The sequence below is a fragment of the Phoenix dactylifera genome, unplaced genomic scaffold (assembly GCF_009389715.1).
Source record: "Phoenix dactylifera cultivar Barhee BC4 unplaced genomic scaffold, palm_55x_up_171113_PBpolish2nd_filt_p 000502F, whole genome shotgun sequence".
Lineage (NCBI taxonomy): Eukaryota > Viridiplantae > Streptophyta > Magnoliopsida > Arecales > Arecaceae > Phoenix > Phoenix dactylifera.
This window is the reverse complement of record NW_024067919.1, coordinates 271,308-298,597: the sequence shown is the minus strand read 5'-3', so window position 1 is coordinate 298,597 and position 27,290 is coordinate 271,308. Positions and strand designations below refer to the sequence as shown.

The window sequence follows — 27,290 nt, the reverse complement described above, 5'->3', positions numbered from 1 at the left end:
GAACAAGCATCAAAAGCATGATATATAAAAGCTTAAGCAACCTTTTTGATAGAAAGTAATAGTGATAAATCTATGCATCAAAAAGATGAATTTGTGATATCTTATTTGCTCAAAGTATGCATTGATGACATCATTTTTGGTTCTACTAATGAAGAGTTATATTGCAAAGTGAGTTTGAAATATGATGAATGAATTAACATCTTCTCTCAAACTCCAAATTAAGACAAACAGGAAAGGGGATCTTCATTGACCAACGTTAGTCCACAAGAAAACTCTTATAGAAGATTGGCATGAAGAAGGTATATCTATGACCCCATCTTGTAGAATTTAAAAAGGATGAGCAAAGTAGATCTATTGTGTTAAAGCCGTATTGAAGCATGATAGAATAATTATTCTATCATACAGCTAGTAGACCAGATTGTATGCTCATTATGTGACCTTGTGCAAGACTTCAATCTAACTTTAATTAATCATATTTTATTGATAACAAATAAATCATAATCTGAATTTTGATAGAAACAAATGTTTAAGATAAATTGATTAAAACATAGTTAACATATCTTATTGATAATTATCTTAAGCAAATAGAATCTAAACTAAATTGACTTAAACTATCTTGGTTAATGAATCTATCTCTTTAGTTCAAATGATATGTGCTTGCTTATATTTAGGCAATCTCTTGAGTAAAGTGACTCAACATGCAACTATTGTCATATTTTATATTGAGTCATCTAGTTAAAAAAAATATATATGTTGGATGTATGCTTTGTATCTTAAAGAAACTAATGACCTTCCTTCAAGAAAGAAAAATGAGAAATTTCAACTTGAAGGATATCTTCATGTAAGATATACTAAACATTCACATGCAAACAAGAGAGAGGATCTTCTTCAGCCAAAAGTTCACACATAAGAAATCTAGTTTGGCTTGAAGAACATATAATGAATAGGTAATTTAGATACCTTTCTCACAAATTAGTTGAGCAAAGTCAGTAACTTAAATCTTATTATGGCATGATTAAATTCTTTAATTATTAATTTTTTGATATCATGTCTATATGTGTATTGACTGACTTATACTTTTAGAAATTATTTCATGGTTTGCCCAAACTAAAATATATCTTTGCCTATGTCATAACCATGAAATACACAAGTATATGCTTAAAATGTTAATGTAAAATAACTTGTGAGAAGTTATGAATCCTTGAGCATAATGAAGATGTTGTTTGCATGATATACATATATATGATACGTAAGATTAATTCTCTATTCTGCTCTCTCATGAAAATTACTTGAGAATAACAAAAAGAGAGAGAGATAAAGAAAAGAAAATGGATATTATTCAAGAGAAGTAAAATCCAAGTAGAGGCAAACACTTCAACCTTAAGGAAAAGCAAAACAAACTTAATATATTCGACACATTTGTGAGACTTGTGTGAGCATTCTTTTGGAAGGGATAAAATCCATAATTAATTACACTTAAACAGGGAGGTTTTGAAGTAAACATTTTAACCTTTCTATATTGCTCATCATAGGGATGGTGCCAATGGGGAGGCTAGTGGTAGTACCCGGCACTATTTGACCCAACTATTCGGTGTAGGGCATATTAGGGACGGCACAAGAGGGAGGCTAGTGGTAGTACCTCGTGCCCCTTTCAACTCCACCGGATAGGGAGCAAATACAGTATAGAGCATAAGAAAGTAAAAATGAAAGACAAAGTAAATGAAAATATATAAGAAGAATCAATTCAATTTCTTTGTCACTTGGAAACACACCTTAAGGATGAAATCAATGCAAGATTATATTTAAATAGGGGGAGTTTATTTGAAAAGAATTGATTTTGATCCTTGACATGCTTGTTCTTAATGCATGACTTAACACATAATATATGTTGCATGTGGAATGATGTTTTGAATTATGGGTTCTCAATATTTTGTAATGCTCCATGCTTAGATAATTTAATTGAATGTTTGAAATACTGCATAAATTTTTGGGTATTATTGAAAAGAAATTTCAGATTTGTCGTTCACAATCATCTTTAAAATCTGAAAGTTAAATAAATTTGTAAAAAGGAGAAGAGAAAGATATCTCTATTTAGGCAGAATGAATTAATCTTGATCTATCTTTCTACTTGCCTAACTTTGATACATAATGTCCTAATACTTATTAAATTATCCTCCATTGTGTATCGAAACTCAATATTAAATATAAAGATTCTGAAAGTGCTCTAATGTTATTGAAATATGTGTTTTCAATCTTAGTGATTTAAGATGAGCTTCAATGTGAAAGATACATATCTTAAATCATGATTTAAAAGCCTCTATTGAAAATCTTTATAAAATTCAGAATCTGATTTTTAAACTCAATATGATTCCTATATAAAAACTACAGTTTAAGAAAAATAGAATAATTCTGATGCCTTGATTGTTTGACCCGATACGCATCTGAAACATATCATTTCTTATCCTTACAGTGTACCAATATTGGTCCAAATGATGTGTCTTTCGATGATCTTGATTGCAAACAAAAATTTCTAAATATATAATTTTATTTTGATATTAAAAAGGGATTTATTGTGTTTCATGTATACATTGCTGAAAAACTGTGATTAAGTAATTGAGTTCTATAAATCTATATACCTCAATGATCATCTATATGTTTTTCTCTCCTACATTCTTCAAGACTTCCATCAGAATATATATAGAGTGAATGATCTTAAAGCTAGAAATATTTCAGCTCACTCAAATGATTCTAAGAGAAAGAAAATGTAAATGCTTTTGAAAGAAACTGAGCTTAAAATGAATCATTTTCTGTTTAATATTTTTATACATTTTCTCTAAGATTAAGAGAAAGCATAACTTGTTCTTGAAGGATTAGAAAGAGTAATTGCCACAAATTTTGAATAATACTAGATTACTCTACATTCTCGATATCATAGAATTTCAGTCTTATTCACGTTTATCATTAAAATCTGAAATTCAACAATAGAAAAGAATGATTAAAGAAGAATGCATCTTTTGAGGGGGAGCTTCAGATATTCAGTATCTTTTTTATGGATTGTTTTTAATGAACCTCCTTATATTGCACGACTTGCTTTAATTATATAATGAGTTTATACCTTGAGATGAGTTCTATAAAGGCTGTCTTATCTCAAACCTTGAGTCTTATGAAAATGAGCTGAAACTTATAGAAAATATATTTTTGAGATTGACAATTTTATTGAACATTATCTTCAAATTCTAAACTCTTGAATAGAATGATCAATAGAGGGGGAGAAAGAAAATTTCAGAAGGAGAGGTCTCACGGAACTTAATCGCGTATATCTATAACTAAAGGAGAGAGGAAGAATACAAAATGAAAAATGATCCTAATACTCTCCAATATGTATCATCTGAAATTTAATCTGAAAATCTTTATGATACACCTTGAGGCGTGTTATTTGGTTAGTATATCTTATGCATAAATCATGAACCAAATTGCAAGTTGAGCTTAAAGAGCCTCTAACTTAATGAAAAAGGGGGAGAATAACGTGTAAAATTTTCTTGAGTATCTTTTAGAAAATCTATTTTGATATTCACTAATGAGTCCTAATTGACTTGATCTTTAAAACTTAAATTGTGTGCCAATTCATTATTTTATGTATCAAATTATGCTTATTTTCTAAAGGAATAAAAGAAAGTCTTTAAAAGAGCTCAAAGATGTATCAAAAATTGCATAAACTCATATTTTGGTATTTGTGCCCCAATGCTCTTATTATCATATAAGAACTTTGAAGTCATTAAGAATTAATGATCCAACATGATGATATGTTTTTCCAAATATATAAGTTTTGATCTTTTACTCTGAAAATTAATTAAATTGCTCTCATGTTGATAAAATACTTAATAAATTGGGCAAAAGGTCTTAAATGAACAAGCTTTCATACTTAGTGAAGAGAGGTTAGATTTCCACTCATATTTTTCTTTGAATATCATTTGTGGTACTTCTTGAATTAACCTAAGGAAGATTCCACCTACACTTGATTAGAAAACTATCTGTGGTATCAAATTAAAAAAAAAACTCTTGAATTCACACTCGATGAGTTCTGCTCTGATCTTTGTACTTAATGTTTCACTATCCTTTTGATGTTGTCAAAAAGGGGGAGAAATATCTAAGTATATGCTATATACTCAGAATGCTTTATTACTTTGAATTGAATACAAATCAGCTTAAAATTTAAATATGTTGATTGTGTTAAGCTGATTAAATCTAAAGCATTATCATGAAGTATGTTTTTAAATATATATGTTTTCCACTTCATGCAACTTAGCTATGTATTACTTCTAGAAATCAATATCTTTTATATTGCATATACTCCAAGTTTTGTCATCATCAAAAAAGGGGAGATTGATGACCCAAAGATTGATTCATAGATTGATTTTGATGATCACAAAACCTTGAAGTATAGATACTAATGTTTATGTTGCAAGGAGAAAGATATTTATTTTGCAAGGAACATAGCAAGTTGGAAGAACACAAGAAGGCCTCCAAAGCTCTCAAGTTGGAAGAAAGCTACAATTTATTGGCCCAAGTTTAAAGTTCAAAGGATTCAAATTGGAGGAGTAAAATCAAAAGAAAAATTCAAAAGAACAGTCTTCGAGTCGACTCCAGTGGAATTCGAGTCGACTCCGGAGAAGTATGAGTCGACTCCGGAGAAGTATGAGTCGACTCCTAGGAGTCACAGGCAGAAAAGTCAGAGAACGATTTTCGGACTCTGAGATTCGAGTCGACTCCAGTGGCACGCGAGTCGACTCCGATGGTTGGTAGGTCGACTCCAAAGAAAGCAAGAGTCGACTCTCAGCGGAACACAAGGAAAAAGTCAGAAAGCATTTTTGGGACTCTGAGATTCGAGTCGACTCCCGCATTGCACGAGTCGACTCCGAGACTCCGCGACCATCAACAGACAGAAGACCAGGTTACTGCCTCTGAGATTCGAGTCGACTCCCAGACAGCTCGAGTCGACTCCAAGACAGCTTCACATCAAAAGGCAGAAGACCAAGTTTCGGAAACTGAGAGCCGAGTCGACTCCGAGGAAGTTCGAGTCGACTCCAAGACTGGACGAGCCAAAAGACAGAGGATCGGGAGTTCGGGCTCTGAGATTCGAGTCGACTCCCAGGACAGTCGAGTCGACTCGAGTGGATCAAATTCAAAATTGGATCCACGGACTTCAGTGGATGAGCCGACTCCGAAATTGCCAGGTCAGCTCCAGAAGTTGGCGAGTCGACTCCAGGTTAAGTCGAGTCGACTCCCAGTCGAGGCAAGCACATTAATTCAAATTTGGAACAGTGACCGAGTCGTCTCCGGTAAAACACGAGCCGACTCCTGCAACAGGCGAGCCGACTCCTGATCGCGCGAGTCGACTCCGATCCCAACGGTAATATTGTCAGGAAATGCAGACTGTGTCCAACGGCTCTTTTTCTTGTCTCTAACGGCTATATTCTTGTTTCCACGCCATCTAAAGCTATAAAAACAAGAAGAGAGCTAGGGGAGAACTCATGGAAGTGGGAGAGATCATCTAGGAAAGAGATCTCAAAGAGATTACAAAGGAAATCTCCCATAAGCACAAAAGGGCCATCCAAAACGAAATAGAGAGAAGAAGAGCATCCAAGTGAATCCGAAAGCTTCCTCTCCATCCGTGTGCTGCCTCGGGGATCCTCTACTTCATGCCAAATCAGAGGAGGATCAAGTAAAGAAGAAGCCGAGCTCCTCCATCTTCAAAACTCGTTTGAGGGCTTCTCTTTACTCTATTTGTTTATATTGTCATATCTGCTTGTTTAAGAAGCTTTGATTTGTTTTTATTCTTTGTTTTAATATCTTGTAACTTGATTCAATCAAGGGATTGAATCAAGGGGTTAAAGGTTTGTTGGTGAGCCAAAGGGAAAACCAACGGGGTTTAGGTTTGTTGGTGAGCCGAGGGTAAAACCAACGTGTAAGGGTTTGATTGTGAGCCCGGAAAAACAATCGGGGTTGGTTCTAGTCGGTGAGCCTGGGAAAACCGACCGAGTTCGTTGTGCGCTCGTAAAACAACAAGTTGGGTTGTGAGCTTGTAAAACAACCGGCTGTAATCGGTAGGATTATAGTGAAATTCCCAAGAGGTCTTGGGGAGTGGATGTAGGTGCTGGGGTGCACCGAACCACTATATGTCCTTTGTGTTTGTAATGCCTCTAGTTATTGTCTAACTAACACACTTACTTACTTAGATAAATTGCTTGCTTAATTCTTATCCACACATCCTTTAGTTGCAAGCATATTTAATCAAGTCGAAGTCTATACATCAAACCCTTGCTAAGTTTAACTTTCACTGTGCATCTATACAACTTAGCATAGTTAATCATAAAGTTTTAGAAGTAGCATAAAAGTTTTAAAAGACCCAATTCACCCCCCCTCTTGGGTTGTATCTACTGGGCAACATTTTTAACTTCAAAATTAATATTTATTCACATAATAATAATTTTGCACCATTTCATAATAAGTAGGCACAAATGCCTTCGATCCATTGTGATTAATCTTTACTTTAAATCTATATTTTGTTTGTTTCACCTCTTGCTTGCAATAAAATTCGCAAGACTATAATAAATATAGCTGACATGTATATTTATCCAAGTATCAAACAATAATTATTGTAATTGATATAATTATTTTATATATGAGAATGTGGATCTGTCCATATACACAAAGACTATTTTACTTCTCATCACTCATTTTTTTTAAACTTATTTATGCATCCATATATGTTGGTTTCAAACATTCTCATCACTCATAATGCTGCTCTATGATAAGAGACTTACAAGACAATGTTAGCTTCCACTGTTAGAGAAGATCAATAGAAGATTGGCTATTTGAAAAGGAAGATTACTCTTGTTGGAGGATAAGCTTACCCTTATTAATAGGGTGATGTCAGCTCTCCCTTCTTATTATATGTTGGTATTTAGATTACCAAAATGGGTCTTTAATATGATTGATTAGATGTGTCGTGCATTCCTTTGGAAAGGAGTGGATAAGGTTAGTGGCTTCCATTGCTTGATGAATTGGGATTTGGTGTGTAGATCCAAGGAACAAGGAGGGCTAGGGATAAAAAATATTGAGCAAATGAACCTAGCATTTCTTGCAAAATAGGCTTGGAAGTTCTCGTAAAGCAGTGACTCCCCTTAGTGAAAGCTTATTCAAAGAGTTTACTATCAGAGGAAGAAATTTAGGATGAAGATTAGAAAAAGTCTGAGAAGCCTATCCCCTATTTGGAAAGATATCAGCAAACAACTTAAAGCCTTTTGGAACTGTCTGTCATTTAAATTGAAAAATGGCACGAACATCTACTTTTGGGGGGATAGTTGGCTAGGGCTCTTGAAGCTCTTCTCTTTGTTTACTGAGCTCTATGCTAATGCAGCAAGGTGGGACTGTACGGTTGCCTTGCAGTGGTCATAAAGAACACTCTCTTAGAAAGTTAAAGTAAGAGAACCAATAGATGGATCAACTATATACTCTCAAAGAAGATCTCTTTTATGTAAGACCGTCTCAAATTGGTGATGTCCCCTTGTGGGAACTCTCACAAAGAGGTTGTTTTACAATGAACTCTTTCTACAAATTTATTAATAATGACGGCCTTCATTATTCTTTTTATAAGAGCCTGTGAAGGCGACTTTACCAGAAAAAGTGAAAATTTTTATATGGCTTGTGCTCAAAAATCAATTATATACAGGAGAGATTCTTACTAAGAAAGGATGGCAGATTAGTGATGGATGTCTGCTATGTGAAAAAAGAACCGAAAAAATCTCCTATCTACTAATTAGATGCCCATTTGCCTATAGTTTATGGACAACAATTAAAGTACAACTAAATTTGAGAGGATGGCCTACCAGTATTAGTGATTTGTGGATCAAATGGAGAAAAAGAAAATTCTAACAACCAATGAGAAAAGTTGTGGATTAGTTGATTACTACTGTCTGTTGGAAAATATAGAAGGAGCGAAATCCTCGGATTTTCTTAAAGAAATCAAGTTCTATCTATTGTGTTTTGCAAAAAATTTTATCAACTTTCTTCAGCTGGAAGCATTTGTGTTCAAAAAAGCTGCTTGATTCTCATCTAAAACTTGGAAATAACCTCATAGTATTGGCGCCGCACATTGAGAGATGTTGATCTATCTTTTAGAAAAAGGCTGACCCACATCAGGATGCAGAGTTTATATAGTTGCAAATTAAAGATACAGAGATCTTTTAAAGTACTTATGAGATTGTTAAGCTTGTTGAATAGTTTAATAGTTACAGACCACTACCTTTTATAAAAATTTTTTATTGCTTTTTATATTTTTCTTTCCTTAAAATTCTTTATAAATAGTTTCTATAAACTCCTTTTTTTAATAAAGGTTGGATGGCTTTGCCTACATCTTCATCAAAAAACTAATATCATTAAAATATTATTAATTTTAGCATAATTTCAGAAGTCAAAATTAAACACTACGGTCTCATGCCCCCAGATTAGGTTGGTCGGGTGATAGTGTCCGACTGCTCAGGTTGGTCGGAGCCAGGAGTATTTAATGGGTCAGGTAAAGATCAAAAGTCGTTGTACCAAACAAAAAAGTGGTCAAATCTAGTTGGAGTTGAAGTAAAGGTCGATCTACCACCAGAGTATCAGGGCAATTTAAGGTCTCTGAACTAGATCAACTTGGATCCCGACTACAAGAAGAATAGAGCTTACACTAGAATCCTCGAGCATGTCAAAGGGAAAAAAAGGGAGAGGAGAGAGAATCTCAGCTCATGTTTGGATTTGGTCTGATCCTGATCTTGGGCTCAGTTCAAATGGTTCGGATCAATCGTTAGGGAAAAGGTATAGATTTAGTTAAAATGTGGGCTTGCTTAGAGAAAAAAAGATATACACAATTTAAAGCTAGTTAAGCTTTTGAGCTGATCCACTTAGTTTCGGGCCTAATCCACTTGGTTAGGGCTGAAGGTAGCTGATCCAGCGGCTAGCGGTGGCGATGTCTGGCGGAAGGGGGGCGACGGTTCTTGGTCCAAAAAAAAAGAGTGATGAAAAGATGAGAGATCAAGAGGGAGAAAGGATCTTAGGCGATGCTCAGCCGGGGTGGCACATCGGGCATCGGAGGAGGAGGAGGACGGAGAGGGAGGAGAGAGCTCAGAGATGGTGGCTCGGTGGCAGAGGAATGTAAATTTATAGAAAATTTTTGAACGGCTCACTGCCACGATTTCCGCAGCGGTTGAGAGTGATCGACAGCTACTCAAGTGGCCGCGGGGTTGCCACAAAATGCCCGCGGCGCCTCTGTTTCTGTCTCGCCTGAAAAAGCCAGAGCAGAGGATTGCAATTGTGGTCCTCTGTTCTGACTCATTAACAAGGCAGGCTGTTCTAGCTCGTTAATGGGCCATGGGCTAAAATCCTCAGCCCATTATTCTGACAGCCATAGCATAATAAAAACTAATTAAATAAAACCAATACAGCTGCCCAGGGGAATCCGATGCTATAGAATTGTCGTCTTGTTTTTTCAAAAGGTGATGGGGGAAGAAGTATTTTTTAATCAACAAGTTGTCCTTAAAGTCCTTTTCCTTTGCCCTTTTCTGTGGCGACGCCGTCCATCTTGCTCATGTTACTATGCAAGAAAGGGGCTTTGGATCTTGACACATAGGTTTCCAATTCTCTTAAGAGTATCCAGAGCTCCCCTGCTCAAAAGATGGCAATGATCTTAGATGCTTTCGTGAAAATATTCATGAACACACTCGCAGGCTTCGCAGCGGGCGAGATCTCAACCATGCTCAAAGTGAAGGATGAGCTCCAGAAGCTTCAGAGGAGACTGGAAAGGATAAGAGGTTTTCTTGAACATGCAGAGCGGAAGAGGCATGAAGACCCAAATATCAGCAATTGGGGGAGGGAGTTAAAAGATATCATGCATGATGCGGATGAAATCATCGACCTTTGTATCATCGAAGGCAGCAAATTATTGGAAAGCCATCAGTCCGTTTCTGTGGTATGCCATCCCTTCCCTTTAATTTCTTGCTTTAGTTGTATGAAGTTCCGCTACGAAATTGGTGACAAAATTAGAGATCTTAATAAGAGGCTGAAAGAGATTGCAGAGGATGGATCAGTATTGCCTAAACTAGAATACACCAACCAAGATGTCCAAGAGAGCGGAGTGAATCCTCGTCAGACTTTTCCCATTGAGTACAGTTCTGATATCGTAGGGACACAAATTGAAGAGGCTACCCAGAGTCTTGTGGACTCGTTAGTCAAAGAAGATAAACAAAAAATTTGGATTTTAGGGTTTGTAGGGATGGGAGGAATCGGCAAAACTACTCTTGCTTCTAATATCTACAATGATGAAAAAATAAAAGAAAACTTTCCTATACGAGCATGGGTGTGTGTTTCCAAGAATTTTTCAGAGACAAAATTGCTGAAAGAGATAATTAGGAGCGCAGGTGGAAATTATGGGCAGGCTGAAACGAAAGCTGAACTCATGCACTATCTTTCCTCTGTCCTTTCAAGAAGCTTCGTTATTGTATTAGATGATATATGGGAAGCAAAATTATGGAAGGATCTGCTCAGATATCCTTTGAAAAGTGCAATGGTTGGTGGTAGGATTGTGATCACCACTCGAGACATAAATGTGGCTAACAATATGAGCGCACTTGTCCACCATGTTGACAAAATGGGTAGTGATGAAGGCCGGGCATTGTTATGCAAGAAAAGTCTTTAGAGATGAGAGAAGGAAGAGATCATTAATTTAAAAGAAACTGGGATGAACATTGTTGACAAATGTGATGGTCTTCCTCTTGCAATCAAGACTATTGCAGGAGTTTTAAGGTCGAAGGGAGAGAAGCAGTAACGTTCTCAGAAATGATGTGTGGTCTATGAGCCAACTTCAAACAGAACTCCTAGGAGTCTTATTTTTAAGCTATGAAGATTTGTCATCTAATCTTAAACAATGTTTCCTTTTTTGCTCGTTATATCCTGAGGACTTTCCCATGTGTCATGACGATCTTGTTCGGTACTGGTTGGCGGAAGGTTTTGTAAAATCTCAAGGAGATGTATTGTTAGAAGATTTAGCTGAAGATTACTATAAAGAGTTGATTTACAGGAATCTTTTACAACCAGATTCTGGAGGGGTAGATCAGATTTTTTGCACAATGCACGATCTGCTACATTCTCTTGCTCTATTTTTGATAGGAGATGAGAGCGCTTATGTTAGCGATGGAAAAACATGCAACATGAACCCCTTTTTGATGGTCGTTTAGCGTGGTGGAAGAGTTTGGCGATGAAGTAAGAGGAGCCTCTAAGCTGCTGCCGCATCTCAAATTCCTGCAGCTAAAGGACTGTCCTGAGCTAATGGCTCTTTGGGAAGGCCTGGGGCATACCACCAACTTGCAGTGCTTGCAAATTGTGGGCGCCCACAACCTGACAGAAATCAAGAGCCTCCCCTCCTTATCTGATATGCTCTACATCGAGAGAAACCTGAGGTTGGAAAGAGTATCCAACTTTCTCTCGCTGAAATTTTGCACAATACTTGATTGTCCAAGGTTAAAGCAGGTGGAGAATCTTGATAAGTTGCAATTCCTGAGCCTGGCACATCTTTCTGCAGACGTTTCCAATAATCTTAATCAATATAGAGAGCACCTCCTACCGTGGTTATTGGACCTTCTCGGGCAGCATGAAAATGCTCCGACTTGGGTGCAGAATCTCAGACTATTTGCACTGATATGCAGCTTACCACTGTTTGAGAGCTTCCTTAAGGATCCACCAAACTGGCTCATCCTTCAGTGGATCCCTGAGCTCCTGATCAAAGACAGAGATGGTCCCTCATGGATACCATATATCAAAGGAACCCCTTAATTCTACCTTTCAAACCGACGTATGTGCAACCACCTCTTGAGCAAGGTGATTTCTACTTCCATTACATTTACATTTCCCTCATTAATTTGTTTATCACTGTTAGACCAGCTGCCTTATATAGATGCCATTGATCTCATGTATATTAATTTTCTCTATTCCCAGATGCAACTTCATGCGGATTTAGCAGTTGGGATGGACATGCTCAGTTTTTTTAAGCTTTTTTTCCTTATGTCAACTTTGTATTAGATTTGGATATCTACTCTGTAATTTCTGTTTCCTAGTGTTTTGATGGTATTATATCATTCTCCTGAATGTAATCTTAAGAATTCATTTGCAATAAATCATGATTTCTCTCACCCTCTCCATCTTTTCTATTTATTTTTCCTTCTGTATCAATCTTTTTTCGTTTTTTCTGCTTGTTTGAGAGGATCCTTCTCGATCAATCTTAGAGATAAACTTCCAGAACTACTATTGTTTGATCACGGTACTTCTTTACGTTACTTTTGATATTAAAGATTGGCCAGATCTATAAAAAAACTGTGACGTTGCAGCAGACGAGAAGCTTCAGAGAGTCAAATCATCTCCCAGATAGTATAAGAACAGAATATTTTTTTAATTTCATGTACTGATCTTTTGCTAGGCTTAATACGCCTGACAGCTTGCGATTGGGAAACCACAGGGACTATGTTCTGAAGCTCTTGCCTGGGGTGTTTGTCCTTTGATCGTAGGAATTGGTGCACAATTAGACTCTCGAAATGGACTTGCATAGAACCTGACATTGTGCACAATTACGGTGAACTCAAGCATTGATCAGGCTCTGTTTGAAATTATTATTAATGCCGCAGCTTTTGGTACCAGGGCTTTGAACAAAAAATTTAACTATATTTCTTAAATATTATAGAACTTTAATATCTATTTAGTAACCAAATTAAAAAAATATTTTTAATATTCAAAAATAATAATAAATGATATATAATATAATAATAATAGTAATATAGTATTATCATAATTTAATATAGTATAATACAATATAATATAATATAATATATCTATAATTAGTTAATAATAATAATACAATATTTTCATACAATTATTATTATATATTAATATATTATTATATTATACAATATTATTATAATATATGAATGTGGTATTATTATTTTAGAATAATATTACAATAGTATTATATTAAAATACTATTTTCATGTTAATACAATATAGTTCAAAGTATTGTTAATATTTAATTTACATATTATATTTAAATCTAAATATTATAGTGAATAATGTAATAACTACAAATTTTAGAAATATTTTGGTCATACAAATAGCTTTTCGATGGGCTTCAGAAAGTGCTTTTAGGAAGAAGCTCTAAATTAGACCATTGCCAAGTAGATATTTTTCTTGTTTTAGAGTTTTTACCAAGTACACATATATAGCTACAAATTTGGCTTGTAAACGGGTTGGTCTCACATGACCCATTTATTAAATAGGCTAGGTTTAGATTTTGGGTCCGGGACCATTTAAGTATCGTTCCATTTAATAGTTTTTTCAGGTCAGTACAATTACAACCTGGCGCATTTACAATTCATCTAAAATGCATTTAACCTCATTTGATCTATTTATTAAATGGATTAGGAAAGCTGCTATGCATTACCTATTTAATAAATAAGTGGATTCTGTTATGGATATTTTGCTTGTCCTACAAATAGGCTGGGTTCATATTAAATTATTTCTAGTCCCACTTGTATTTGATCCATCTTTGATCCCGCTCGACCCATTTGCCATCCTGAAATTTGCTTTATAAACAATATAAGAATCAACGGTATATTTGTCATTATAGAATTTCATATAGTATACATGCGCAACATTTCAACGTACGACCATCCTATTAGATTTCGTCCTAATTTTTTTCCTTTCCAAAATGTGGTTTTAGTGGAAGGATGGATACAATGACAAACATAAAAGGAGTGCCCGAGAAGGCTATAAATCCAGATTTTGGTTAGACCCCAATGCCAATTTTGCCTTTTAAAGAAGCCATTTTTGGTTATTATGGGGACAGAACATTTTTCTTATGGTGAAAATTTTAGAATGCGTTCGTAAAGCTTTTCAATCCATTTTTCTTGGCCCCAGCAGGAGTACTATAAGCCAGACCATTTTGGCTGCATCACTACTACTTATTTTAAAGTTTTCCATTTTTTTTAGTTATAAGGTACTTACATAAACAGGGGATATAGCACTTGTAGAAATCAAAGTTTTAAACAAAATGTACGTATAAAAGTAGCCTACATATATAGAGGCAAAAATAATTGTCTATAAAAAAATATGTAGACCTATAATGGTAAAAGATATGGCTGCTAAAAAGTTTATATTATAGAGATTTTTTTCCATAATAAGCATTTTTTGATTCAAAATATAAATATTGCTGCTAAAGTTGTATTAATGGTGGCTAACAAGATTATTGTTTTATTTTTGTTGCCAGTTTGCAGTGACAACAATTTAGTGATAACTTTATCATATTTAGCAGCATTTTTTTGCTACTGAAAATGCCTTCTTGCATTATATCATGAAAATAGTGGTTAGAGGAAAGAAGTTTTAAGATCTTCTGAGCATACGGATTTAGTAGCCAAAGGAAAGTAGCTAGAGCCTAACAAGTGAATGAAATAGGGTTGAAATAAACAAAAGTTTTAGAAATAAACAAAAGTTTTAGAAATAAACAAAAGCTGCTTTAGACTCTGTAAACATAGATGGCTGTACAGAGTTTTCAGCAGCTTGGCAAATTTTGTGCTCCATTATATTATAAATAATATATGGATTTCATTTAGTTCATTTCTATCTCTAACTTATTTAATTTCTTTTAGAGCTGGATTACGTAGTTTAGTATTAATTTACTTTGAATATGAGAGTTGTTGGGACAATGGCGATCTCAAGTAGTGCAACCTTAGCGGCTTCGATGCAGTTTAGATTTTTGAAATATCAGAGTCATTAGATTTACTTTTTGAAATATTCAGAATAATTAGGTTTTTGAAATTCACCGATTTATGTTACCTTTAAGTTGAGAGTAGGTTTGGTCATGTCTAATATTAATTTACTTTGAATATGAGAGTTGCCGGGACAATGATGATCTCAAGTATTGCAGCCTTAACCGCTTCGACACAATTTATATTTTTGAAATATCAGAGCAATTACATTTAGATTTTTGACATATCATAGTAATTACTTTTTTGAAATTCATTGATCCATGTTAGCTTTGAGCTGATGGATGCTTGCCCGTCTGAATTGCAACATGTGTGTACGTATATATCAAGTTTTAATTCAAATTCGAACTAAAACTTGGATCCAGTTTGTGCTTTCAAGTTTGAGTATGTATGTGTGTTAATCCAAAATAAACTAATCTTGCATCAAGTTTTAATTCGAGCTTTTGAGCTGAGCTTGGCTCAAGCTTGAATTGGTTTCGAGCCCGATATAAGATTTTCAAACTGATTAATTAGATTGTTTAGCTTGGTCCAAAATTAAACTTGAATCAAGCACGAAATAATAAAAAGTATCAAGCTTGATCTCGAGTTTCAACCTCGAAATTAATTTCAAACTAAACTAGGAGTATTTCCACTTTCTTCATCTTTGATTTCACGATCAAACTCTTTAATCAACCTGTAAAAGACAACAAACAAAATATTTAGAAAAACACATGTTACGAAGGTGTAGTCCACAGAGCATGTTATTAAAAAGTTTTTTGCTCACTTGGAAAACAAGTGATAAGTTGATACGATGCATGCAAAGTGCAAGCTACGTATTCATACTTGTTGCTCACTCAAAATTACAATAGCCTAAATAAATTCTGTTATATGGAACATATTGAAGGAAAAGTCAACCTGACCTACCGCTGACATTCCCTCATTTTTCCAGTGAGCTCCTCCAATTGCTTAGACTGTCTATTAGAATCTTTAATCTTATCCAATTTCTGGAATCCATTTCTGCAGAGAATCAAGAAAAGGGAAAGCCTAAATATTATTGAAAATGGTAGGAGTTTCCTATGTGCAGTTTTACATTTAATACTTGAATTTAAAGAACGGGATGCAATAATCATGATGGAACATCATTTTCTTTTTAATCAAAGTAAACACACAAAGAATTCTTGCAAAGCAAGTTTCATGACATAAAGAAAAATCAAAAACAAGTCACATGGACCTATTAGTCATTCATATTTAAATCCATAAAACAGAAAATTATATAGTTATATTACTAAAACCAATATGTAACTGGAACCACAAAACTAGGTCATAATTAAAGTGAGAAAGTGAAGAAGAAACCAAACTGCAATGCAACCAATGAGAGCATGAAAATATTTATCAATGCATGACTCCAGTTACATCAAGTATATTTTGTAAGAGAAATCAGATGTCCAAGAATAACAGCTCCATGTCTTTCACAAAGAGATTTGGTGTCCCATACAGCTCCTGCAAACATCCCCACTCCAAAATATATATATATATATATAGAGAGAGAGAGATCAAAGCCTCATATTAACATTTATGCTGCAGAGAAAACAAGATAAACATCTTCCTGTTTCTTTGAAATGCCAAAAATCAGGCAATCAAGTTCCCCACTATTGTCATAGATATTTTGTAGAAAAAAAATAAACACGTGTGAGTCATCTTTAATTTCACCTTGGGCACCAATTTTTCATGTCATCAAGCTGACTTATGTTATAAGTATATGCAAAAATGTGCCTACTCAACATCAAATGGGTACAAAAGGAGCCAAATTTTGATGATCAAAAGTCACCATCTCATTGTGTTTGAGATACGTGGAATGCATGGAGGAATTCAGGTACCAAAAACTTCTACATCCACCTAATTGGCAACTATGGATGCTGCACGTACCTAGACGCAGCAGTTTAGCTATTTGATAAAAGAATCCTTCCCAATAGCATCCAAGAATTTTACAACCAGTTAATGCATTCACAAGATTCCCACAAACACTAGTATATGCAAAGAAATGAGCACATGATCTTACGACACTACAAAATATAGCAGAGAACATATGGGAGGAGATAAAAAAAAATAGATAAAATCAGAATTAACAAAGAAGAAAGGAATAGATGAGAAAACCATAGTATCTACCACAATATTGAATAATATAGAAGTCTCCAAAATTCTGCCTGCAACCTTCTCCTGGCACATAAGAGAGATTTCTCGCAATCAAAGACTTAAAAGACTTAATCTGGACATGAAATCTAATTAAGTAATTTTATTCTAATTTACAATTATAATATAAAAAATAAATATGTAAATATCTATTTCATCCATAAAGCAAACCTGAAGTTCTGATAAATATTTTATACTTAAATTGCTAGAATTTGGCCAAGGCCCCTAAAACACCACGCCCATGTAACAAAGACATCAATAGATATACTTATGTACTATCATTTATGCCATGAAATAAATCCCTTACCAAGTACACCTTGGATGATGATAGTAGGGTTGGCAATCTATGACCCGACCCGTCAACCCGACCTGTGAATGACCTCTTTTAAGCAAGTTTGGGTTTAACATAAATGGATTTGGATCATAAATGGGTCAACCTGTCTAGACCTATTTATTAAATAGTTTGGGTTCAGGTTTAAACCTCTGGCTCGTTTAAACTATTTTAATCCATTTAATAATTAGATTGGTTCCTAACCTGACCGGTTTAATTTGTTTAAAATCTGTTTAACCTGTTTGAAATATGCTTAACCTATTTCTGACATATTTAACCCGATCTGCTTAACCTGTTTAACCTGTTTAAATCTATTTAACATGTTAAAAATCCGTCTAACCTGTTTAACCTGACTTGACCTGTTTAATAAATGGGTTACGTGAGTTGGGGTCGGATTACCCGGTTAATAAACAAATCGGATTTAGATCTGAAATTTTGACATGTTTAATAAACAGGTCGGGTTAGCGTTGATGAATTTTTGACCCAATACGCATCCGACCCGACCTGTATTTGACCCGAGCCGACCCGATTGCCACCCCAGATGACAGTTGGATTCTTGATCAGATGTTTTCTAAAGTCAATCCTACACCAAACTCCACCATTTTTTAAACACTCCTATCAAGTTCTTCTCCAGCATTTTTTGATTTGCTCATTATCAACTCATATATGACTTGTATTGCTCTTTACTCCAATAAAGGTATGATCCAAGAATTATTTTTTCATGGATGGACCAGCTGCCACTCTTGAGACGTATAAAATCAGCCTACTTTATTTGGAGCTTGATGCATTCATAACATATCAAGTAACGCTAATAACTTACAAACTTGTGGTATAGTGCATATCAACAGAGGTACATGAAGAACAAGTCTGCCAAAGTAGCCTACAGTACTGAAAATCCTCGGCAATCCATTGCATTAGTCTTCTAAGGTCAAGTTTATGCTCACACAAAAAGGCCCAATCTCCTTCCAAAGCAGAAGAAAGAAGCTAACCGGCTAATGAAACTAGAATCTATAACTTGATCAGAATAACTAATCGAACTCATTTTGCAATGATTGAGTTATATAGTTAAAACAAGCATGGACAATATGGAATTGATGGCATCAATCAACAGCACCCAAGTCATACTTCAACTAATATGCCTTGATTTACTATATCGTAGATTTACCTCTTTTTTCCTCAGATGCAGTTACATTGTGCTAATTTCCCAATAGGCAATGTTCATCCAATGAAGGAAACTCACACTGCACCAAGTCTTGAAAGTGTCTACCAATGGCAAAGACACCAAAAAAGTTTGAAGGTGGTTAACCACCCCTGGTCTAAATCAAGGAAACTTGAAAAAATTATACCAGTTCGAGAGTTGCTTTGTCTACAAACTTGTCTATCACCTTCATCTCAATATGGTTTGTAAAATCTGTCATCAATAGTGAGGCCGAGGGGAAAAAATGCGGTGACATGTTTTGTGAGAGATATTTTATATATAGAAGAACTAGAAGGTAAGAACTTTATTAAGTCTCGGTATTGTTTCTAAAAATTCCTGCTGTCACTCTTTAAGTAGTTCCTGCAGTTGTCATGCTCCCTCTTTTTTCAGGTAAGTATCAAGATGCTTGTTTGATGTGTCATGTTGTCCCATTCCTTCCAGCATTTTGTTACATTCCTTCTACAAACTCCCATGATAAACTAAACTATTATATGCATGCATGCATGGACCTATGTACATACGTAAGTATGCCCATATGTACCGACAATTCACACACATACATACATGCATACTCTTCCTATTCCTACCAAAAATTTTACCGGCACTTCATGGTGTTTGTTTTTTGAGACGATGGTACGTAGGGCGCATTAGTTCCTCTCTCTCTCTCTCTCTCTCTCTCAGCTCACTATACATTCATTTAACAAAATTTTAAACTTGGTGTCAGCAAGTAAGCATAAGTTCCACAAGGAAAACCTGTTCAACCCCGTATGTAAATATTTTTATTAGGAAAGAAAATTTGAATCACCAGCCTACTGGCTAATCTAACCAATAAATTCCTAAAGAAATTATTAAAAATCTTCTGTTTTCCTGGTATCCAAACAATACAACTTATTGCTCAACCAATAAATTATCATGAAATTAGGCCCGAAAAAACTTTCATTTTCCATCTAAAACTCTACAAATCGTCAGAACTTACGCCACATATCTAAAACCGGGTGATAATAATAATATACATAATAAAAACCAAACGCTTAGGATTGAAGAACGATCTTACTGAAGGGTCGGAAGATGTCGGTGATCTCGCCATCAATCTGCTCCAGCTCCGCGCTCATTGGCAGATCGCTCGCCATCCCTCCCAAAAAATCAGAGCTCCCGCCGCACAAACTCCAACACCCCCCCCCCCCCCCCCCACCCAAAGAAAAATTTCAAATCCTCACACCATCATCCAACTGGGGAAGAAGAAGAAGAGCATAAATCCTTCGCCTCTCGTCGATCAAAGAATGAACGACACCCCGCAAAGGAGGAGAGGGAGGAGGACAAGGGAATCCCTCAGCCTACCCCTCTCGCCGAGATCACGGAGGCCGGGAGAAAAATTAAATCGAAGAGGAAGCGCTCGGAGTTTTCGGGCTCCTTCTCGAGGAAGACGAGGAGGAACTCGGTGCGGTACATGTCACGCGGTGTAACAGTTATTCTACGGTTGCGAATAATCTCTAAATTTGGACGGCTCGATCAAACTGGGATATTTTCGATCGGATGGAACGGACCTTAGTACGCGCGCGGGGTCTGAGCCGTGGAGGTGAAGTGGAATGGGCGGTCAGCGTGGGGGCTAAGCGAGTCGCAACTCCGCGCCGCATGATCGGTGGGGCCCACACCAATCATTAGAAAGAATAGGGGCGTATCAGTAGGGGTGGCAATCGGGTCAGATTGGATCATAAATGGGTCAGGTCACATGCAGATTGGATCAGAAAATCATAAATCTGAATCCGACCTGTTTATTAAACAGGTCAGAAATTACAATTTGAACCTAAGGCTGCAAATGGGTCGGATCGACCCGGGACCCGACCCGACCCGACCCGCTTTAGACCCGACCCGACCCGAATTTTAGGACCCGCGGAGCCGGGTCGGGTCCTAAATTTAGACCCGATCTATTTTTCGGGTCGGGTCGGGTCCACCCAATCTTGATCCGGGACCCGACCCGACCCGTTACTATATAAAGGCTTAAAGCTAAATCCCTAAATCCCTTCGGCCTTCCTCTCTTTTCGATCCCGTATTTCCGTGTGGCCGACGGCCGTGCCCTAGATCTCGATCTCCTTCCAGCCTTCCTCTCCTTTTCGATCCCGTGCGGCCGTGCCCACTGCCCAGCAGCCCAGGTGCCCTGGATCTTGAGCGCCTTCCTCTCTTTTTCGATCCCGTGCGATCGTGCCCAGGTGCCCCGTGCCCTAGATCTTGAGCTGCGGCGGCGGAGAAGAGTAGACCGCTTCCGTGTGAACGTGCCCGACTTCCGGCTCTCCAGTCTCCAGTCCGCGAATCTCCCCCTTGGCCTCTCCCCATTCTTCAGCGTCCCAAGGACCTTGCTGTACGCCTGTACCAGGTGCTAGTCGCCTTTGTCCTCTATATTTTTCATCCTGATATCTTGCAAATCGTTTCCAAAATATTTTGCTAATGCTATTCTTGTTCTATTATGATAATGGATAAGTAGATCTTGAGCTGCGGCGGCGGAGAAGAGAAGACAGCTTCTGTGCCCGGTGCGGCGGTGCCCTAGATCTCCCGACTTCCGGCTCCCCATTCCGCGGATCTCCCTCTCCCCATTCTTCGTCGTCCCAAGGTATGTCCCTCCTATGTATTTTTTTTAGCATAGGCCGGGAGGAGGTTCCCGCGAGGGGGGCTTGTCTTGTAACAGGGCAACGAGGCTGGACTTGATGTTGGGACTTGGGACCGAACTAGTGCAGCAGCGCTGAATATGGGATTATCTCAAGAAAACAGTACGAGTATCTTTGAGGAAAGATAATGATTTATTGATTTAATTGAAAGAATCAGGATGACTGTTAGTCTGTTACTGCATGGGCTGGCCGAATATCATTTTGGTTCTCACCTGGTCTTCATTTTTATGTGCACTATATTTTAAGTTTCTTAGTGCTTTAGTAATCATATTTACCTCCATTTTATAACTATTTAAAAGTTGCTTTAGTTATATGAAGTACGCTTTAGTTATATGAAGTCTGTAGTGTCACTTTGTCAGTAATTTTGAATAGTTAACTACATGACATAGCATTTACTTCAGCTTTTAGGAATACTGAAATGTTGTTCATAGCTTAAATTTTGTAAATAAACTGATCATGATTTTTTTATGCATGCAATAACATGATAGACATTATAAAGCTTAGATTATATGCATCTATAAAGTTGCATTTTATGCTCATACATTTTTATTGATTTCTATGCAAAATAGGTTAATGTCTACGATGGATAGCAATGAAAATATGGCTGAAGTTTCAAGTGTACTTCGTTGTGGTAGTTCTCAAGCTATAGAGCCTTCTAATACAGATAGCTCTAAAACGAACAAAAGAAAGAGATCGGAGATATGGAATCACTATTGTGAGGTACAAAACCAAAAGGACAAGGCTAAATGTAATTATTGTCGTTTTATTTTTTCAGCTGATCCAAAAAATGGGACAAGTCATCTTCACAAGCATACAAATATTTGTAAGGCAAAAAAATTTCATGATAAGAAACAGAAAATATTAATAGGCACTGTGACTTCGAAAGATGGTGTTCCGTTGAACGAATTAGTTCCCTATTTATTTGATCAGGAAAGAAGTCGTGAGGACCTTGCAAGGATGGTAATTCTACAAGAGATGCCATTTACAACAGTTGAACATCCAGCCTTTCAGATGTTTATTAGGAACCTTAGACCAGAATTTCATATTGTTTCAAGGACAACATTGTCTTCTGATTGCTTTAAAACTTATGAAAAGGAAAAACGAAGACTTGAAGATTTATTCAAGACGAACTGTGGAAGAATCAGCTTAACATCGGACATGTGGACATCAAATCAAACATTGGGATATATGTGTCTGACTGCACATTACATCACTAATGATTGGAAACTGAAAAAGCATATTATCAATTTTAAGTTGGTTCCTTCACCACACACAGGCTTAGTCATTAGTGATGCTATAGCTAACTGTATTTTATCTTGGAATATTGAGAAAAGGTTGGGTTCAATCACTCTTGATAATTTGTCAGCAAATACAGTTGTAGCAACAGAACTTCAAAAACAATTTAGAAAAGATTTACTTTTGGATGGTAAATTCTTTCATGTGCGTTGTTGTGCACATATTCTTAATTTGATTGTGAAGGATGGGTTGAAGGTAGTGGAGGGTGCTATTCATAGGATCCGTGAGGCTGTTAAATATATAAAATCATCTCAAGGAAGGTTGGAATTGTTTATGGGAATTGTGAAACAGTTCAAGATGAATGGTAAGAAAAGGATATGCATAGATGTACCTACTCGTTGGAATTCTACATATCTCATGTTAAATGATGCTATAGAATTCAAGGATGTATTTATGCGACTTGTGGCCCAGGATCCTAATTTTGATAATGCGCCAACTGAGAAAGATTGGTCTCAAGGCATTATTATTTGTAACTTCTTAAAGGTTTTTCATCTTATAACTGAAGTTTTTTCACAAACAAAAAATCCAACTGCAAATTTGTATTTCTATGAAATTTGGAGAATCAATATGCTCTTGATTGAAGAATCTAGAAGTCAGAATGCAGTTGTGATGATGATGGCTTTAAAGATGCAAGAAAAATTTGACAAGTATTGGAAGGAATGCTCTCACATTCTTGCTGTAGGGGTTGTTCTTGATCCAAGACATAAGATGAATCTTATTATTTATTGCTTTCAGACAATCCATGGTAATGGTGATCGTGCTTCATTTGAGATCAACAAAGTGCGTGAAGTTCTTCAAACTTTGTATGATAATTATGCAATTTTATATGGCACAAATGTCTCTCTTGTTCAAGTGGATGAGAGGGTGTCTACATCCCAAGGTGGAAGACATGAGAATCGTTTTATGCATGGCTATAAAGAATTCATCCACGGAGTACAAGTTACCCAACCATCGAAGTCAGAATTAGAGACCTATTTGGAAGAGAAGGTATTTTACGATCTCTAATTTGGATGCTTACATTAAATTATTAGTCAATAATTCTAATAAAAATGACTTGCTATTTAATTTTTTGGAGCAGGTTCATCCATTAGAAGATCAAAATTTTGACATTCTACAGTATTGGAAATTCAATGAATCTAAATATCCAATATTGTCTAGGATGGTACGTGATATCTTGGCAATTCCCGTTTCTACCGTGGCATCTGAGTCTGCCTTCAGCACTGCTGGCAGGGTTTTGGATGATTTTCGTAGCAGTCTATCTCCGAATACGGTTGAGGTATTGATATGCGCACAAGATTGGCTTCGAGATAGCTTGCCTCATCTTGCAGGTTCAATTTCTACAACATTCATAAATTTTATCATGTACCAGCTGTATTAGTGCTTAGAAACTTTGAGATTTTTAATTTCGTATTTTTTTCATTTGTAGATATTCCACCTCCTCATACAAAATACAAGGTTGAAGATTACGAAACTGTTGTTGATATTAATACCGATGATTAGCTTATGCTGGTAAGTAGTAACAATCATCTTCATTATTATGTTGACATTTGAATTCTCTAATTTGCATCATCTCACGTTGCTTCTTTGAGTTATGCAGGATGGTGGTAATCTATCTTAACTGATGTTCTTGATTGTTTCTGCCGTGCGGGTGATCCTTTAGCTGTGGTCGAATGGATGAAGAAAATTGTGGTTCATTATACATGTTCTTAGTTATGTAATTCTAAAATTCACTGAATATGATGTTGATGCTATGATGCATCCTTTTTGGATTGTCATATGGGGTTGAATTTTGCTTTGAAAAATTCTGTGAAAAATTGGTTCAACTTTTGAGCTTCATCCTTCTACATGAATATCTTCTGCTTTCCCTTTTTGTACTATGTCAGCTCTTCGTCAGCTCTTTTAAATATTGTTTCTTTTTGAGCACTCTCCTTCTTTGCTATTCTTCATGCAGGTCTAGTTTTTAATGAACCCTAGTTTTTTCATTTTACTAGGATGATTGATGACACATTGACACCACTAACACATTGTCTCAGTCACCAGATTTTGCCCCCCCTGTATTTCCAGGTTTTGGATGCTTATGAAGATGAGTATGGAGGAATCATCATCGAATCAGAGAGATTGCCTTGGAATGCAAATGTCTTTGCTTCTGCCCTGCGAGCATCTCTTTCCCAGTGGAAAGTTGAGGTATTTGAAAGCACTAAATCATCAATCTATACACCAGCATCTATACAATCTATTTCACTTTATTTTGGGTTTTGATGATCTGAAACCATGGTCTTCAACTAGACTTGCTTCTACAATGCACAAAATATCTTCAATTTCCAATGAATGTCATGTGGTGGCTTCATTTTATATCTGCAGCCCAGTTAATAGTGGCTGTGGTTGAGCATATAAGTTGAAAATTAATGTCATGAAAGCGAGGCAAAGCTTTACTCTTTTAACAAGCTTGCACCTTAGTTGCAATGGATACAGCAGATTGTCAAGTAGACTCCAGTTCATGAAAGGTTTCTGAAACTTGATAAGAAAACTGCCGATCTTGTTGGTAATGAGAAGCTGAAGGCTAGTGCCAGTGTTAGACATCTTGTTCTTCCCTGTACGCGTCAAGCAAGAGTACAACTTATTCCAGATATTATTCACTGTTATAGCCGGTTTGTAGCTTTTATCGGTCTTATTTTTATTGTTTTCCTTTTCTGCACTAAATTTTCTAAATGTTTTCTATGTCAAAATTTCCTTGCTCAGTGGAGGCCGTACCATTATTTTTACTGAGACAAAAGAATCTGCATCTGAACTTGCTGGATCATTACCTGGGTCGAGGGCTTTGCATGGAGATATAGTGCAAGCTCAACGGGAAGTAAGTAGTAATGATGATATTAAAATTATGCTTCACCTGGAATTACGCTGAATGCACATGAGGCACCTAATAAATTTTACCACCTGCCTCAGTGACTTTTCAGCAATATAATCCTTTATAATTTGTAGGAGTTGATTTTATGCAGGTCATACTTGCTGGATTTAGGTCAGGCAGGTTTTTGGTTTTGGTGGCCACAAATGTGGCTGCACGTGGCTTAGACATCCAGGATGTGCAATTGATTATTCAGGTATTCATGTAAATCCTGGACTGTGTCATGTTAGTTATTGATCTATAAGTTTCAGACTTCATAATAAAAGGTTGGTTTATTAATTATTTGGGTGGTAATAACTATGTTTACATTTCTCAGTGTGAGCCCCCACGTGATGTTGAAGCCTACATCCATCGTTCAGGGCGAACTGGGAGGGCTGGTATTTTATCACTTTTGATTTCAATAATGATTTTGGAGTTTGATGAGTTGCTAACAGATCGAAGTTACTCTCAGGCAATACTGGAGTTGCTATATTGCTATACGAGCCCAGATATTCATATAGCATTTCTAGATTAGAAAGAGAATCAGGTGTCAAATTTGAGCACATCTCTCCTCCGCAACCTGCTGATGTTGCTGAATCTGCTGGATCTGATGCGGCTAAAGCTATCTCAAACATCTCTGATAGGTAATGCTTCTGTTACTTGAAAAAGTAGAATTGCCTTTAATAAATATATGTTGATTGTTAGCTCAGTGCGTAAATTTTGGTTTATAATGCAGCGTGATTCCAGTTTTTCAGTCACAAGCAGAGCAACTTTTGAGTTCCTCTGGTTTATCAGCTGTGGATTTACTTGCAAAAGCACTGGCAAAGGCTGCAGTAAGAAATACTGTTATTCTCTCCGGAGCTCTTAATATTGCTAAAAATCCTCCAACCATTATGATAAGTTCCTTTTCCTTTTGCAGGGATACACTGACATAAAACAAAGATCCCTGCTCTCTTCTATTGAGAACTATGTAACCCTACTTCTTCAGGCAGGAAAGACAATCGACTCACCAGCGTAAGTATAGAACTTGATTCCCACCAATTGCAGTTTACTTTTTTTCTAAAATAACCATTCGAAAAAAATACACAACATTCTTTTCCATGCTTGCTAAAAACATCAATTGCTCGTTAACAAAGGGCATGATGACATTCTGTATTGAATGGTGGACCTATAATCATTTTTCCAGAAAATTAGTCTTATAGTGATCCTTATCTGATTCTGGTTTCTCTGATATCAACCTCAGGTTTGCTTTTAGTATCTTGAGAAGAGTCTTGCCTAATGAAAATATTGGCGGGGTGAAGGGCCTTTCTCTTACCGCTGATGGAGTGGGAGCGGTGTTTGATGTGCCTGCTGATGATGTGAATGCATTCGTTGAAGTTATGTTGAATGTACCATTTAGAAATTATCCGGTCTGTGTTTTAATTGTGCCTTAGTTTATTTAGTGTTTCTGTATTCGGGTGCCAATACACGAACTATTGTCTAAGTTCGGTGTTGGTGATTGTCAGAAATGTCAATCCCGGTATATACATTGTTCTGGTAAACTGGCAAAGAATTATGTTGTTCAACTACTAGACCTCAACAAATGAATTATTAGGATGCTAAGACAATTTACAATTCAGATTTTGTCATTGTTAATAAAGATACTGTCTACATCTGGAGCTTGGATATGGCTAGTGCAAGATATTGGCAATGCATAGCATCCCCCATCTAATGTTTGCTTTTTTCTACTGCTCCGTATTGGTTGCATGTGTGAATAGGCTTGGCTTGCAGAAAACAATTGTTTAACTTTGCTTGCTCTGGGGTTAAAACTTGTTCATCTCATGGACCCGACCGGACCCAAACCCGGACCCGATCGGATCCGGATCCGACCCGACCCGAATGACCCGACGGGGTCGGCATCGACCCGACCCGACCC

The 27,290-nt window shown here is 36.5% G+C and overlaps 3 protein-coding genes and 2 long non-coding RNA genes across 6 annotated transcripts; 4 read left to right on the top strand and 1 right to left on the bottom strand.

The window, feature by feature from the left end:
• Window positions 1–9,579: 9,579 nt before the first annotated feature.
• On the top strand, window positions 9,580–12,221 carry LOC103707692 (putative disease resistance protein RGA1). 2 transcript variants are annotated; one of them, XM_026804869.2, is made up of 3 exons: window positions 9,580–11,002; window positions 11,037–11,910; window positions 12,028–12,221. In XM_026804869.2, exon 1 carries the CDS (start codon window positions 9,713–9,715, stop codon window positions 10,730–10,732), a length of 1,020 nt encoding a protein of 339 aa, XP_026660670.1. In that variant the 5' UTR covers window positions 9,580–9,712; the 3' UTR covers window positions 10,733–11,002; window positions 11,037–11,910; window positions 12,028–12,221. The 2 variants fall into 2 exon arrangements, with proteins under 2 accessions (XP_026660670.1, XP_038975120.1); XM_039119192.1 differs by having other exon boundaries at window positions 9,580–11,910.
• A 3,107-nt stretch (window positions 12,222–15,328) lies between these two features.
• Window positions 15,329–19,993, bottom strand: LOC103707691. The gene is made up of 3 exons (XR_604176.4): window positions 19,593–19,993; window positions 15,744–15,836; window positions 15,329–15,513 (listed from the first exon to the last, which is right to left on the bottom strand). It is a non-coding gene; the product is annotated as an uncharacterized LOC103707691 (long non-coding RNA).
• An 845-nt stretch (window positions 19,994–20,838) lies between these two features.
• Window positions 20,839–21,079, top strand: LOC120106245. Its single transcript, XR_005508440.1, has 2 exons — window positions 20,839–20,909; window positions 21,018–21,079. It is a non-coding gene; the product is annotated as an uncharacterized LOC120106245 (long non-coding RNA).
• A 1,865-nt stretch (window positions 21,080–22,944) lies between these two features.
• Window positions 22,945–24,371, top strand: LOC103705098 (zinc finger BED domain-containing protein RICESLEEPER 2-like). Its single transcript, XM_026803827.2, has 4 exons — window positions 22,945–23,481; window positions 23,573–23,822; window positions 23,921–24,003; window positions 24,092–24,371. Exons 1-3 carry the CDS (start codon window positions 23,062–23,064, stop codon window positions 23,992–23,994), a joined length of 744 nt encoding a protein of 247 aa, XP_026659628.2. The 5' UTR covers window positions 22,945–23,061; the 3' UTR covers window positions 23,995–24,003; window positions 24,092–24,371.
• Window positions 24,372–24,486: 115 nt separating this feature from the next.
• Window positions 24,487–26,940, top strand: LOC103724091 (DEAD-box ATP-dependent RNA helicase 7-like). The gene is made up of 9 exons (XM_039119202.1): window positions 24,487–24,678; window positions 24,982–25,142; window positions 25,234–25,345; window positions 25,491–25,592; window positions 25,713–25,773; window positions 25,848–26,019; window positions 26,112–26,208; window positions 26,295–26,389; window positions 26,619–26,940. Exons 1-9 carry the CDS (start codon window positions 24,487–24,489, stop codon window positions 26,806–26,808), a joined length of 1,182 nt encoding a protein of 393 aa, XP_038975130.1. The 3' UTR covers window positions 26,809–26,940.
• The last annotated feature ends 350 nt before the right edge of the window (window positions 26,941–27,290 follow it).

Bases quoted from the DNA above. Each gene is read 5' to 3' on its own strand.
- LOC103707692 (XM_026804869.2), top strand. From the start codon at position 9,713: ATGGCAATGATCTTAGATGCTTTCGTGAAAATATTCATGAACACACTC.
- LOC103705098 (XM_026803827.2), top strand. From the start codon at position 23,062: ATGCTCTTGATTGAAGAATCTAGAAGTCAGAATGCAGTTGTGATGATG. The intron at 23,482-23,572 runs GTATTTTACGAT...TTTTTGGAGCAG, and splicing joins AGACCTATTTGGAAGAGAAG to GTTCATCCATTAGAAGATCA. The intron at 23,823-23,920 runs GTTCAATTTCTA...TTTCATTTGTAG, and splicing joins TAGCTTGCCTCATCTTGCAG to ATATTCCACCTCCTCATACA.
- LOC103724091 (XM_039119202.1), top strand. From the start codon at position 24,487: ATGATTGATGACACATTGACACCACTAACACATTGTCTCAGTCACCAG. The intron at 25,346-25,490 runs GTAAGTAGTAAT...GATTTTATGCAG, and splicing joins TAGTGCAAGCTCAACGGGAA to GTCATACTTGCTGGATTTAG. The intron at 26,209-26,294 runs GTAAGAAATACT...TTCCTTTTGCAG, and splicing joins AAGCACTGGCAAAGGCTGCA to GGATACACTGACATAAAACA.